General features: G+C 36.1%; 1 protein-coding gene across 4 annotated transcripts in view; it reads right to left on the bottom strand.

Moving 5' to 3' along the window:
* CFAP47 (cilia and flagella associated protein 47) overlaps window positions 1–16,126 on the bottom strand; it is an 886,918-nt gene that overhangs the window by 625,050 nt on the left and 245,742 nt on the right. For all 4 annotated transcript variants that reach the window (XM_016433371.2, XM_056826271.1, XM_007493353.3 and 1 more), the window contains one exon: window positions 11,161–11,353. In XM_016433371.2, coding sequence (XP_016288857.2) covers window positions 11,161–11,353 — 193 coding nt within the window. The remainder of the gene's footprint in view (window positions 1–11,160; window positions 11,354–16,126) is intronic.

The raw sequence follows: 16,126 nt of genomic DNA, 5'->3' as shown, positions 1-16,126 counted from the left end.
TTTACCTTTAAAATATTTCTCAAGTCTGTTCTTTTCTCCCTCCCCACAGTCACCACTGTTGTAAAGTCTCTTGTCACCTCTTGCCAAGCTTATTGCAATACCCTTTTGATTAGAATCCCTGACAATTCTTCTGCTCAAATATAGGCTCTACTTAGCTGATAAAGTTATTTTCCTAAAAATTAGATCTTACTATGTTAACACCTTAACCAATATACTTGAGGAGTTCCCAGTTGCTTATGGCATCAAACATAAATTCTTTCATTTGACTTTTAGAGCCCCTTCCTATTTTTCTATACTTCTAAAACTACTCCTCTCCATATACTCTTTGTTATTGTTCAGTTGTGCCTGACTCCACATGACCCCATGGAAAAAGATATTGGAATAGTTTACCATTTCTTTCTCCAGTGTGTCCGAAGAACTGAGGCAAATAGGAATTAAGTGATTGCCCAAGATCATATAGGCCAGATTTGAACTTGGACCTTCCTGTCTCCAGGCTCATCACTCTATCCATCTCATACTCCACAGTCAGTTATACTCATTACTTCTTGTTCCTCACATATAGTACTCCTATGTCCCAGTGTGGCTATTTTCTGCACCAAAAATACTCTCCCTTCTCATCTCTACCTCCTTTCTTCCCTGCTTCCTTCATGACCTAGCTCAAATATTACCTTCTAAGGAGAACTTTCCTAATACCTCTGGATCTAGAACCTTCCACCAGAGATTACCCTCAAATTACGGAGCATATAGGCAGCTGGATAGAGCACTAAACTTGGGAGTCAGGAATACCTCAGTTCAGATCAGCCCCATGTACTTACTATGTGACCCTAGGCAAATCACACAAATCACACAACCTCTATTTGCCTTGATCCAAAGAAATGGTAAACCACTCCTGAGTCCTTGCCAAGAAAGCCTCATTGACAATATTGGCATGCTATGCTCCATGGGGTCACAAAGAGTTGGACACGACTCAATGACTGACCAAATGGTTGATACACAGTCAGCACTTAAGGCATGATGTTGTTCCCCATGTAAATAGCTCTGAGCAAAGTAAATTTGGTATATATTTTCTGTCAGCCTCAGTTCCTGGGTATTGTGTTTCATACAAGAAAGACAGTCTCAACAATGTCAGTCCCTAAGTAAGATAAACAAAAGATTGAGGTAGCCACAGCAATAATAATAGCTATCATTTATATAGAGCTGAAGGTTTTGTAAAGTGCCTTACACCCATAGAAATCTGGAGAGATGGCTGCTATGGTTCACCAAATTTTACAAGAGAGGAAACTAAAGGCTGAGGGAGAAGCTAAGGGACTCTCCAAAGATAGGAAGTGTATGAGGCCAGATTTGAGCTCAGATCTTCCTGATGCCTAATGTAGTGCCCTATAACTACAGTATCTAATAGCCTCCAACAAGTACAATAATGCATGAATTTAGCAACTTCTTCCTTTTTATGCATAGAAGTTGTCACTTAATCAAAAAATCTTGCAACTAGAAGGAATCTTAGTCAAGTCTTGATTATATTGCAGGTTTTTTTTCTTCAATATTTACAGCAGATGGCCATCACTCCACTGCTTGAATATCTACATCCAGTGATTAGATACTATTTAAGTCAGCATTTTACATTCATAGGCAGTTCTATCTATTATGAAGGATTTCATAGTGTCATAAAATTTGACTAAAATGGGGATAGGCAGGAAGCTCATGGGATAGAGTATCAGTCCTGGAGTCAGGAAGACCTGGCTTCAAATTTGCTTTCAAAATCTTCCTAGCTATGTGACTCTGGGCAAGTCACTTAATTCTGTTTGAGTAGCTTCCCTTTTAAAGTTGTTAGTAAGTTGGCTTCTGTCTTACAGTTGTTACTGAGATGGAAAGTAAGAGGTTTGTTTGTTTGTTTTTTAAATAGGGTTAAATTCAATTACAAAAAAATTAATTAGGGCTGAAGGAAATAAGAAGATAACACTATCAAACAATTGAGATAGTCACTGGTGCTAGTTCTCTCCTCTGAAGTTACAAAGAACAATTCTTTTTTTTTATTTGATCATTTCCAAGCATTATTCATTAGAGACAAAGATCATTTTCTTTTCTCCCCCCCCACCCCCATAGCCAACGTGTGATTCCACTGGGTTACAAAGAACAATTCTAAACCTTCTACCATTGGTGGTTGCTCAACAATTTTTCAGTCATGGCCATTTCTTCATGACCCTAGTTGATGTTTTCCTGGCAAAGTTATGTGAGTGATTTGTACTTCCTTCTCCACCTCATTTCCAGATGAAGAAACAGAGGCAAAGAGGAATGAATTACTTGCTTGGGGTCACACAGCTAGGAAGTATGAGTCCAGAATTTAACTCAGGGAGATGAGTCTTACTGACTGCAGGCCCAACACTTGCCCACTTCACCTTCATCTCCTAGTTTCCATCTACCATTTGACTGTCCTCCATCTGGTTGAGGATAGCTTTGATATATACCTTAAATTTTCTTTTCTCTAGACTAAACACACCCCAATACCTTCAGATACATCTTAAATGATATGATGTCTTTTCTGTTCAACATCCTGGTATCCTTACTCTGGATGCTTTCTAGTTGACCAATGTCTCTTTTTAAATTTTTGTTTAAAACCCTTACCTTGCATCTTAGAATCAAAACTATGTATTGGTTCTAAGGCAGAAGAGCAGAAGGACTAGGCAAAGGGGGTTAAGTGACTTGCCCACAGTCACACAGCTAGGAAGTGTCTGAGGCCAGATTTGAGTCCAGAATCTCCCATCTGTAGGTCTGTATCTCTATCAACTGAGACACCTGCATGCCCCCAACCAGTGTCTCTTCTAAAGTGCAGTGTCCCAAATTGAATACAATATTGCATGAGTAATCTGAATAGTGCAATGGAATTATGATCTTCCATGATGACATAAATTCACATTCATTATTTCAGGAGACCAATAATACTCTTGGCTTGGGTTGTTTGTGTTTAACTGAAAGTTACCTATTTTTTTTTAAATGAGTTACTATTAAAGCACACAATAACATGAGAAATTGATTTTTTTTTTGGTATCTAAATGGCAGCATTCCTATTTTTCCCAGCTAAATGTAATCATAGGGTTTCAACACTCCATTCCAGCTTGAGGATGTTTTCTTATTTTCTTGTTTTCCAGTCACCATATCACTCTTTATTATGTAAGAGATGAATCATAAGTATGTTTTCCATATATACTTTCATCCAACTTATTGACACAAATATTGGCTCAAATAGGATCAAGAACAGACAACGAAAACTCTGTACCACATAAGGAAAGACTCCTCATACCCATTTATTAATTGACATAGGTTGAGTGTGTTTGTTCAACAAATTATGAACCCACTTAAGTACAAAATTATTTCATGGCAAACCTAAAGCAGGTTCAAGGGCTTAAAAAAACAATGAGCACTCAAAGATTAAAAACTGCAATTAAAAAACACTCTGCTAAATCAAAGATTAAAAGAATCAATTAAAAGGATGTATGGTTTTATATGATACTCAACTTTTCCTGAGCAGTCAGTATAGCCAAGGAAAGGATTCCCCAAAGAGCAGAAAATGGCAGGCAAAGGTGAACATTCCAAATCTAAGTACTCCCGAATCTCCCTCAGAGAGCAAAGAAAAAAACGCCTGCCTTCTTAAAGAAGCATATCAGCCTGCACAAAATAGAAGTTGTTCCTACCACAGTGATCATCCAGCAGCAGATCATCATCCTGTCTAACAGGATATTAAAATAGACTTTTGTCAGCTCATTGAAAACATTGATGACTCTAAGAATGGAATATCTGGCTGTCATCATACAAGTACCATGTTGCATGCCTGGAAAGTATCATTCTCTTGAAACTATCAAAAAATAAAACTTCAGTTTTACGTGTGTGTTGTTGCTGTTCAGTTGTTTTTCAGTTGTGTCTAACTCTTCATGACCCTATTCGGGATTTCTTGGCAAAGACACACATTTGCCATTTCCTCTGGCTCATTTTATAGATGAGGAACTGATGCAAACAGAATTAAATGGCTTGCAAGGAGTCACACAGTTAGTAAATGTCTGAGAGAAGATTTGAATTCAGAGAGATGAATCTGTCTGACTTTAGACCTAGCACTGCATCCTCGGAACTGTCTCACTGTTCAGTTCTTAATGAATGGGTTCTAATTTGCCCCTAAAATGTTATAAATACTGTAAAATGCAGGATGAATTTCCATTCCATTCCTCCACCATACCTGTAAATTAAATAAACTATTAGTGTGGATGCTATTCTCCCCAGATTAAGTGATTACTGGGAGTTGGTTTAAAAAAAAACAACACATATTTAAAGTTTTGTTTGTTGTTGTTGTTTTTACCTTCAACAATTCATACCCTAGTAAATTCAAATCCTATCAAGGCACAGTGCCACGATTAGGACTATATATAAAGGTTCTCTCTATGGAGAACTTATAGAGAGAAGCTATAGAAAGAAACTTGTCCACTTTGGGTGCTTTAATTCTGTTCAAATGAAGTTAATAAGATTAGGAAAGAGATTATTAAGTAACCTTGGTTGTTGATTTGACATATGTTAAATGAGATTAGCTGTCTTATAAATGTAAAGGTATTTATTCCAACTATTGAAATTCTTATCAGGCATAACAGACCCAAGAAAAATCATTAACATAAACATGAGATTACTGCAAAGGTTTAAAATATAAATACATAAAAATCATATGTTAAGCATAAATACTCAAGTCTATATTAAGTATATATTCTCTACTAAAATTCTACTGGGGTCACAGAAGGGATATAAGGACAATTCAACACTATCTTTACCCTTAAGGAGGATTTAGTTTCTTAGGAAGTAAAAATAAAAAAAATATTATAAAATATAAAGGCACCCCAGGAAGGAAAATAATTAAATAGCAGTGTATGGAATATTCAGGGATGACTAGAATCTATGATGTAAAGGCCTGTGAATTTTCAGGGTTGCTCATCTACCTTCGGTGGACAACTCTCACGCAGCTCTCACATGTGGCCCCAAGAAGCTGTAGCATGCAAAACTGCCATGCCATGGCGAAATTGTCTCAGCAAACAAGGTAAGCAGATTGAGGATAACTGACAGACCTCAAACACATCAATGAGGTAGGAGTATGCCTGCCCCAAGCTTGTTAAGATTTCCTCCAGCAGAATGGGCAGATGAGAACAATTTGTTCTAAAGGCCATGAGGGCAGCTGAAGCATGTACTGGGGAGCATGTAGAACTTTGGTCAGATATTGAAGAAGCAGCCAGGATCATCCACTGCATCCTAATCCACTGCCAGTGGTCCTGACTTTTCTCTTTCCTCTGGACTATTATGGAAGAGAGAGTAAGGCTTCATGCAATCCTGCCTCACTTGAATTTAATTTATGCACTAATGAAGACAACAAACTTGATGTCCTTGATCGTCTCTGAAATAATTAATTAATTAAATAATAAATAAAGTAAATAAAAATAAAAGGATGAACAACAACACAACCAAATAGTCAAAACATGTAGTCTGAACAACAATAATAATAAGAGAAATCAAGAAGGATCTAGTCTACTAGCTGGTCTGTATATTCAACATTCCATCCTCAACCTTCATGTTTTCATATATACAGTTCTGTAAATCTGAGAAACAAAAACAAACAAAAAGCCCTGCCTCCTTGTCTTCACCTCAGAGCATCCTTCACTTCTTTCGGAGTGCATCACCACTGCCCCTTTTTATGTGATGCTTTTCCTGTCTTCTCCTGCCAATGTTAGTGTTTTATCAATTTTAAAATTATTTTGTTTATCACAAAAACACTGGGAAAGTCTTAAGAGAAGTGATGAAAAGAGAAGTGAGCGTAAACAGGTGAACATGGTACACAGTTACCAAAACATTGTACAATGAGCCACTGTGAACGACTTAATTATCATCACCAAAGCAAGGATCCAGTACAATTCCAAGGAACTCATGATAAAAAAGAATATCCACCACCACAGATAGAACCAAGGGAGTCCTATTTCAGATTTATTTCTTCTATGAATTTTTCTCTAATTTAAGTAATGTGTCTTATTCCACAATATGACAAGTATGGAAATAGGTATTGTATGATAATGCATGCACTTCCTACATCATATTACTTGCCATCTTGGGGAAGGGATAGGAAGAGGGAGAATAATGGTCACAAAATGTCAGGAAATTATTATTTGAGATTGTATTGGTAAAAAAAGAAATTGTCTATATTTCCTATTTATGTGGAAGTAGGAGAGTTGGCCAGAGGGAGGCTAATCTGCTGTTAAATGAATCAACCCATATAACAAAAAAAAAAAGAAAGAAAGGGATGAGGACAGGTACAACAAAGTATTGAGACTGTCAACAAAAGGCAAAGGGCTTTCATTTGTTATCCTTTTATAAGCAGTATAGAAATTCTTCTTGATGGAATTAGGGAGCAGCTAGCTACTGGCTCACCAAGGCTCAGTCCATACCCTGGTAGCCCTTTAAAAGGCAGGACACATTCTCTAAGAGGTCAGCCAACTGAAGCATGGGAATAGTAATATTAAATACTGGCCTGAAAGAAGAGCCATGAACATCTCCCTTGCTGCTTCATCCTAAAGACCATGGATCATGTCCTTTGACTTGCAGTAGAAAGCGTCCATAAGTGTTGTCTCCCCTATTAGAATGTGAGCTCCTTAAGATCAGGGACTGTCTTACTTTTAAATCTGTATTCCCAGGTACATTTCTTGAGTCATATCCAACTCTTCAAGACCTCATTTAGGGTTTTCTTGGCAAAGATACTGGCATGGTTTGTCATTCCTTTCTCCAGCTCATTTTATAGATGAGTAACTGAGAGAAGTAGCATTAAGTGACTTGCCCAAGGTCACTTGGCTAGTAAGTTTCTAAGGTCAGATTTGATCTCAGGAAGATGAGTCTTCCTGACTCCAGGCTTCATTGAATTCATTAAAGTATCAATCAGCTCTAAGGTGTGTGAGGATCACTAGCAGGAGAAAGGAGAGTGCAGTTATGGAAGAATTCAGTTTTTAAGGGAAAAAATTTTCACCTCTTGCAGGGTCAAAAGGAGAGGATTACTGTCTCTTTTAACTGTAGAAATCTGGCCTAAGAAACAGAGTTTATGGTGGCAGAACCATTAAGAGGGAGAATGAGCAAGAAAGAAGCAATATCTCCTATCACCATTTCATGCTCGTCTAGCTATGCGACCCTGGGCAAGTCACTTAAGTTTGGTGTGGCCATTGTAGGGATTAAATGAAATAATATTCATAAAAGCACTTAACACAGGGCCTAACACAGAGTAGATATTATATGGGTTCATATTCTTCCCTTCCCCTCCACATTCCCCTTCCTTTCCAATGGCAGAGATCACCGGCTCAAAGAAAAACTTAATGGCTGCCAGAAGTAGTTCCACCAGAGCCACACTCACATTAACTATGTTACAAGACAGGGAATTTTTAGATACATTTTGAGGATTTGCAGTGATTCATTTGAGCATTTATGTTCTGTTTTCCACTTTTTAATAATATTTTCTTACATAGTATTGTGTAAGTTGCATTCATGGACAGCATGTCCCCACAGGGCTTTGAACTGGGAGAAACTCACTCACTGAGTAAAGCTTTCTTAAGAATTACATCTCCCAGAAGACTATACATAAGCTTTGTTACATGGCAACACCAGTCCTGTGATTGGATAAGCAAACTTCTGGTGCATAAAGTTGACAAGGAGGTTGGGAACCTCAAGGAGACTGAGAAATACAGGAAGTTAATAGCCACAGGGATTTGAGGGAAATAATTAAAGAGACATGGTGGTGGCAGGGATATGATAAAGGGCTTGCCTTTGGTGTCTGAGAAGTCAACAGCATTCTCCAGGTTGCAAAGGTAAAGCAAATCAATAGTATTCCCTGGACTGAAGAATGAAGACTGAGAGGAAAGAGAACAAGCAAAGTAGTGGAATAGGTGCTAAAGAATGTTGCTATCCCATGTCATTTATCCTTCTATTATGTTTTAATTACATATCTTTTTGCTCTAAATTCAAGTATCATTTGGATTAATCTACTATAGAAATTTATTGGAATAAGCATTTAGAATCTCTGATTATTGTTTAATCATTTTAAAAATTATGTCCAACCCTTTAGAACCCCATTTGGAGTTTTCTTGGTTTGCCATTTTTTTTTCTCCAAGTTATTTCCAAATAAGTAAACTGAAGTAAATGGGATTAAGTGATTTGCCCAGTCACACAATGAGTGTCTGAGGCCAGATTTGAACTCAGGCTTGGCGCTCTATCCACTGTACCACCTAGCTGCCCACTTGCATTTGGATAGATAGATTGTAACAAAAATAGCTAATTGAACTTGAGGAATACTGAGGAACCCAAGAGTCACATGAAAAAACTATGTGGACCAGGGCTACATTTGCTTAGCATGCGAATCAGCATAAGAGTTGGGGAAGAGGAGTGGCAGGAAGGGAAGCAGAGTACATTTGTCCCAAATGGAAACTACGATCTATATCCTTCAATGTAATGAAATAAAAAAGAGACCAAATTAAATCTCAAAAGAGTTCCCAAAACAAATGGAATCATAGAATCACAAATGTCAGAAATGTAAAAGATTTTAGAGACATATCATACAAATACTTCAATTGCTCTTTATCATTTCTTTCTTTCTTTTTTGTTTTTGTTTAGCAACCATATCACTAGCCTCCCTGCATTCTTCAAAATGAAAGGAAGAAAAAACAAACCTTTTCAACGAATATACCTACTCAATGAAAATTAATTCCCACATTGCCAATATCTAAAAATTCACATTTCTTCCTGAATATCAAATATCTGTTCCTCTGTAAGGAGACTGGCAGTACGCATCATCAGCATTTTGGAATTCTGGTTGGTCATTGCAGAGTTTTTACTTAAGAATTTCAAAAGTTGTTTATTTTTAAAATATTGTTATGATTTATTCATTATTTCCCAAATTCAAATCACTATACATGGCACTGGTTCATCATTCTTTTTTGACATTGTTTCTTGCCCTACATATGTACCTAATCTATTCAATCTTCTCCAACTATTGCGCATCTCCTTGTCTACAGTCCACCTCCATAATAAGAGGCTTCCTAGAAATATATTTGTTTGCATGTGTCCTTTTCCTCTCTCTATGAACTTTTTGAGGTAGAAACCAAGTTGAAAGGTATACAGTTTAATGACTTTTAAGATAGATCTCCAAATTGCCTTTGAAAATGGCAAATTTTGAAATTTTTTCAAGAATGTATTAAGATGTAGCTTTTTCCAAAGCCAATCGAGCAAGTTTTTCCTCTTCTTTTATCTTTGACAATCTGATAAGTGTGAAGTAGAACCCTAGAGTTGTTTAATCTGTAATGCATCTTATCATTTAAAGCATGTTTTCACGTAATTATTGATAGTTTGGATTTCTTTCTTTGAAAAGTGCCTATTCATCTCCTTTGACATGATCCTGTAGAGGTGTAACTGTTATTCTCTTAAATTTGAAAAAATTCCTTATATGTATACCTTTGATATAAGAACTTTATCAAGAAATTTTGCAGCAAAGTTGTTGGAGTCTGACATTTTTGCTTTTAGGGTTTTTTTTTCATAGATTTGGTGGTTTGTCTTTGGTCAAATAACTATTTCCTATGTTGAACCAGAATGATTTTGTTTATGGAAAATCTTTATAATTTTATGTAATCAAAATTGTACATAAAACTTCTATAACTTTTTCCTTTTGTTTAATCAGAAAGTCATTTAAATACACATTTCAAAATTATCTATGCCCTTACTTCAGCTGCATTCTTCTATTTAGAGCATGACACAGGTCTCATAAAGAAGGGCTTACATGAAAGGGTAAATAAAGAACTCAAATGATTTACACAAATTGAACTGACAAGTTTCCATAATGCCATCCAACACCATACCAATTAACTCTTTATCCACCCACATTTAACTTTGGAGAAAACAAGGAGGAAAAAAAGAAAAGATGATAAGATAGTAAGCATGTAATGAATTAAATCTATTCAGAAGTGAGCAATAATTAAAATCATTGAAAATCCAGAGTACCATAACTCTTTACCTATAGCTCTACTTATAAGGAAGTCAACAATTAGGCAAAATAAATATTGATTTCTGTACAGTTAGAAAAATGCCAACATTTCTTGAACTATTCATTTGTAATTTTTTAAAAAGACCTTACCTTCCATCTTAGAATTGGTAATAAGTATTGGTTCAAAAGCAGAAATCCAAGAAAGGCTAGGCAATTGGCATTAAGTGTCTGAGGCCACATTTGAATCTCTATCTAATGGACCATCTAGTTGCCTCATAACTATATCTTAACAAGGCAGGCCATGTGTCTGTCTACAGTGGGTCAGGAGTTGAACTGCCTTTGTGATGGAGCACAAAGCAAATAATTGCTTGCCTTGGTATGCTACGTTCAATAAAACCACTCCAAAATTCAAAATCATTGTTGAACTAAATCCAATATAGATACAACAATAGGATATATTATAATGTTTTCTTATTTTTTATTAAGCCTCAAATTTGTCTCTGTATAGTTTGTATAAGATAAAAAGTCGAAATTCAAACAAACCATTTTATAATTTTGAGTATCCTTGAACAATATGCATTTTATGTCCCAAATAAAATATATTACAAATTTAAATATTACCTTATATTTACTTAAAGCACCAGTTTAGTGTTCAAAGGATTTATGTACATGTGATTTCATTCAATCTTCATAATTACCCTGTGAGACAGTTGACAACTGTCATGATCTCTATTAGATAAGAAAGCTGAAGAGGAGGCGGCAACTGGCAGATATCAGACAGTTAGTTTGTTCTAGAACCAAAACCAAAATTAATGCCATCTGGCCCCCATAATAGAGACTAGTACAGCTAGAAGTCTTGTTAGGTTTCATCCAGTTATTTTATCTGTTATTCATCATACAACTGTTTGATTAAATAAGGAAAGTGTGTGTGCATGTAAGTGATAAAAGGACAAGATGACAAGTCAATATTTGAAGAGAAGGCAGAGAATTATGATATTTAGCAATGTGTAAAGATAGACAAAAATCTACATGACTGGGTTAAATGCATTAATTTCTGTATATATATATATATATATGCATATTCGTGTATATATGTATGTGTGTATATGTAATACATATGAATGCAATTAGCTCACCTTTATTACAGTTATCCCATATCTTGGATCTGACGTTCTCATAATTTGTATTCATCCAACTAAGCAGAATTCTTTCAGGTTTAGAGTATATGTTACTAGATGAAAAGTCTGGTTTGATCCTTGGTGTTTTTGTTATATCTATAGTAGGCATGTTAGTGCTACTCATTGGTGCTACCCGGGAAAGAATAAGTACCTGAAATGGTAAGAGAAAAAAAATCATTTTCACCAAACTTGGACATGATGACAAGATAGTAAAGAAATATTAGAAGAAGAGCTAAGGAACTTCATGATTTAGGATTTTTAAAGAAAGGAAACAGTCTTTGTGGCATGGATAAATACATCTTTTCTGTAGACAAGTAGAGAGATATGTAAAGTTGCCTTTTGTGCCCCATTTAGACAAAGCCTTCTCTTCTCCAGGCTAAGTAATTTCGGTTCAACCAGTCCTCACATGAAATAGTTTCAAAGTCTTTCACTATCCCAGCAGTCCTCTTTTCTGGTGGTGCTAGACTTTACCAGTTTGGAGGGTATGAGACATTTAATTTTAATGATATTTTCATACCCATCTCACAGCTTCTATGGTTCAAAAATAATAATAGGACCATTTCCCAAATACTATTTTGGTTAAGGGATCAGCTTGATTATTCAGTTCAGCAGACGGTACAAGATATACCATTGATGTGCTTCGAAAAGAACCATATATAGAAGTTGGCATTAACAAAGTTCTTTCATTGACCTTCACATGAAAGAAGAGAACCTTGTCTAGTCCTAGTCTGTTCAAATACCAGACCATTTAGTCAGGGACGTGGCTACAGCCATGGAATAAATATAAATGAAAATGCATTCCACGCAGTCTCTCAGGTTTCTCTTACATACTAGCCAGATGACTCATGCCCATCCCACTAAGAGTACATACCAGGACTCTACACCATACTCCACCTCACTTGCCCCCCCACCCAAAAAAAATCAGGATGTACATCATCATTCTAGATAAATGACCACTAACTACAGGTGCAAATGTCCTTCTCATAATGAGTAAAGTTGTTGGTAAATCCAACAAAACATAATTCTTAAAGAGTCAGGTCTTCCTATGTGTGGGGACTCACTAGGCTAACAGAGGAGGCAGGATGTCTGAGGCTTGAGATAAAGGAACTGGTAATAAGTCTTCAGCAGAGTTCCATTGTTTGGGAAGCTCTCAGAAGATTTATTTTTGTAAAATCAATTAAATCACTTAGACATTCCAGATGGAGACCACCCTTTGTCTCTGTTTTCCTCTGTGGCTAAGAAGGGATGTTGTGTATACCTAGCTCCATAAAGATCAATTCTCATAATAGTCTATTTCCTCATCAAAATATGAAGTCCTCAGCTGAAAGGGTAGATGGAAATCTCACTTTTATTCACACATTTTCTTACCCACTAGTCACTGAGCTTAGGAACTGTTGTTTCCTCACTTTCCAGCACTGTACTGGTCACATAGTAGATATTTAATAAATGTCATTTGATTGATATAGAAAGAGAAAGTGAATAATAAGGGAGGAAAAGAAGAAGAGAACTTAAGGATCTCACTTCTTATGACCTCAAAATCTTCACTAAGGAAGGTAAATCATCTTGAGTATAAAGGTGTAAAATTTGGCTTGGATTTTGAAAAATGGAGAAAAGGTTTATAATAGTTTCCATGGGTAAGCAATTAATTAACCAATAAAGGTAGAGTAGCATTATTAAGCAGAAGAAAAGGCTCAACTAAGATTGTGTATCTTCAATTTGTATCGAGTGAAATGAGTTTGTTTTTGTAAATTTGTCCAAGAACACGTTCATCCAGGAAACAGAAACAGACAAATAGGATGGTAGGAATTAGAATCTGTTACCCTAAAAACTATGATACTCAGCAAAACGATGATTCCCAGAACCCCACTCACTTCCTGTCCTTACAAACTGACTCCCTTTCCTTCCTGTCACAGCTTTGGTGGAGCAGGGATTTTTGAGCAGGTAGAAAACTTAGTTATATGGTTCTATTTTGTCAGATAATAAACTTTAAAAAATAATACTTGCAGTATTGGACACTAATTTAAATTTTACAAAGGTCAGGGAATGAGAGTTCTAGAATGAATTTTTAAAGATACGTGATTGTGAACATTTCCATTAGAAAATGATCAGCACTCAAAAGTCTGTCCTGTTCATCAAGAAGTTTTGCTGAGGACAGCTGAGTGGTGCAGTGGATTGAAAGCCAGACCTAGAGAAAGTAGGTCCTGGGTTCAAATTTGACCTCAGACACTTCCTAGCTGTGTGACCCTGGGCAAGTCACTTAACCCCACTACCTAGCCCTGACCACTCTTCTACCTTGGAACCAATACATAGTACTGATTCCATAATGGAAGGTAAGAGTTTAGAAAAAATTAATAAAAAAGTTTTGCCAAACTAACTTCACATCCATTTTACTGATGTTTATTATAATGGTAGGTCAGGAAAATGCCAGGGACATATTATGCTTAGAGCTTAAGAGGGCATTTGACAAACTCATGATATCTTTTCTACTTCACACCAGTGTTCTAGTCATGATTTCCAACTACCACATTCAATATATAGTTACGGTTCATGGAGTAACATAGAGAGACAAATATTTTTAAATGTACATCACAGAAAGTGTCACTGTCCATATTAGTTTGGTAAAGCAGAAGGAAGCATATTATACCATTTTACACTACTTTTTTTTTTAAACAGAGATCTAAAAATCTCATATTTGCTATAATCAGTATATAGCTCTTTAAAATTATTTTTCCTTTTCCTATTCATGCAGATCATCCCATAATTTCTTCATGGGAAGGAAGGTTGCTTAGATGTAGCATTCAATCAAACAATCAAGTATTCGTTAATTGTTGTTCACTCATTCAATCATATCCGACTCTTTATGACTCTGTGAGCCATGGCTATCCAGGGAGTTTTCTTGGCAAGGACACTGGAGTGGCTTGCCATTTCCTTCTCCAGTAGATCAAATTGTCATGCAATCAGAGGTCAAAAGACTTGCCCAAGGTAACACCACTAGGAAGTGTGAGAGGCTGGATTTGAAATCAGGTCTTCCTGACTCCAGGTTCAGTGTTCTTCACCACTGACCCATTCCTGCCTCTAAGTATTCATTAGACACCTACTATATTCCATGCATTATGTTAGGCACTGGGGACCCAAAGAATGAAACAATCTCTATTTACCCAGAGCTGATATTCTAATAGGAGGAGAAAGCAGGGACATGTATAAATCTATATATGATAACTCTAAAGAGCATAAATACAAACACAGAGAAATTAAGGGCAGTTTATGAGGGAGAGTATTTGGAGTGGAGGGGATGAGAAAAGAATTCATGTAGAAATTAGTATCTGATCTAAGTGTTGAGGAAGCAGAATTACCTTAGGAGAAATGTGACAGGAATGGATTTCAGGCATTGAGGGCAGCCAGTGCAAAGTCACCGAGATAGGGATCAGAATGCCATGTGTGAGAGAGACCAGTTTGTTCAGATTAGAGAGTATAGGAGAAGAAATAATATAAAATAAGCCTGGAATTGACATCAGGTTGTGAAGGGTTTTAAAGATTAAACAAAGGAGTTAATATTTGATTCTAAGGGTGATAATGAGCTACTGAGTCGATGGAAGAGGAGAGACATGGTTAGAGCTCTGCTTCAGGAAAACCATTTTTGCTGTAATGTAGAAGTTTGGGCTGAAATGGGTGAACTTAAGGCATTAAGAGGTGGTTACAACATTCTAGAAAGAAGATGAACTAAAGTGGGATTCATGTGAGTAGAGAGAAGTTGGCAGATGCAAGAGATTTTGTGGAAAGAAACAGAGCAAGACCTGGCAATTGATTGGATTTATGAAGTGAAGGAGAATTAGCATTTTGGTGATAATGCCAAAATTTCAAAACAGGGAAACTAGATGAATAGTGGAATATTTCTCAGAAATAAGCAAGTAAGGAAGAACAAGTTTGGGAAAAGGAAAATGAGTCCTCTTTTCAATGGGTTAAATCTGAGATGACTATAGGGAATCTAGTTTGTTTGTATTATTTGTTTCTTTGGACATTAATTTTAAATGCCTTTGTACTTATGCAATAAGATTGCCATTTTACTCACAATCAAAGTTATCAAATAGAACCCTCTTATTCTTATTTTACCCACAGATTTGGCCAGTTCCTAAGCCACAACAGAAGAGAAACAACCAACTAGGAGAGCAATAGGACTGACTAGCTATACTGCCAGGCATACTGAAGGCAACAAAAGAGCAAAAAACAACCTTCCTTTCATTAAGAGGAGCATCAGTAAAAACATTTTAAAAACAGATAAAAGAATTTGAAATTATTTTAGCTAGGGACCTTTTTTTTAGCAGTACCTGAAAACTTTTGTATCAATTAATCAACAAACATTGTGCCTACTATGTGCCAGGCATTGTGGGATACCAAATGAAGCAAAAGAAAATCCCAACCCTCAGGGTACTTTCAGTCTAATGATGATAATTTGTTATAATCATTAGATTTAAATTTTAATTAATAATAATGATAAAATCTCACATTTAGATTGTACCTACTACATGTCAAGTGTTGGCTTAACATTTTTTTTTAAACATCATCTTATTGGATCTTTGTAACATATTCTTGGGAGGAAGGTGTTATCAGCCTCATTGTATAGTTGAGGAAAGTGAAGCCCAGGGTCACACAGCCCAATGTCTAAAGCTAATTTTTAAATAACTCCAAGATCAAGATTGTATCCACTCTACTAAAGTTTTATTAAAAAAAAAACTTTAGACTTATTTATATCAGAAATTACTGTTTTTAAATGTTATTTAATATGCTAAAAATTCAACTCTCTGGACTCCTCTCTAGGCTTCTTCCCTCGTTTCTTTTTTTTTTAAAACCCTTACCTTCTGTCTTGGAGTCAATACTGTGTATTGGCTCCAAGGCAGAAGAGTGGTAAGGGCTAGGCAATGGGGGT

This window comes from Monodelphis domestica, chromosome 4 (genome assembly GCF_027887165.1).
Source record: "Monodelphis domestica isolate mMonDom1 chromosome 4, mMonDom1.pri, whole genome shotgun sequence".
Taxonomy (NCBI): Eukaryota; Metazoa; Chordata; class Mammalia; order Didelphimorphia; family Didelphidae; genus Monodelphis; species Monodelphis domestica.
The sequence above is the reverse complement of the archived record's forward strand: the minus strand, read 5'-3'. Positions and strand labels throughout refer to the sequence as shown.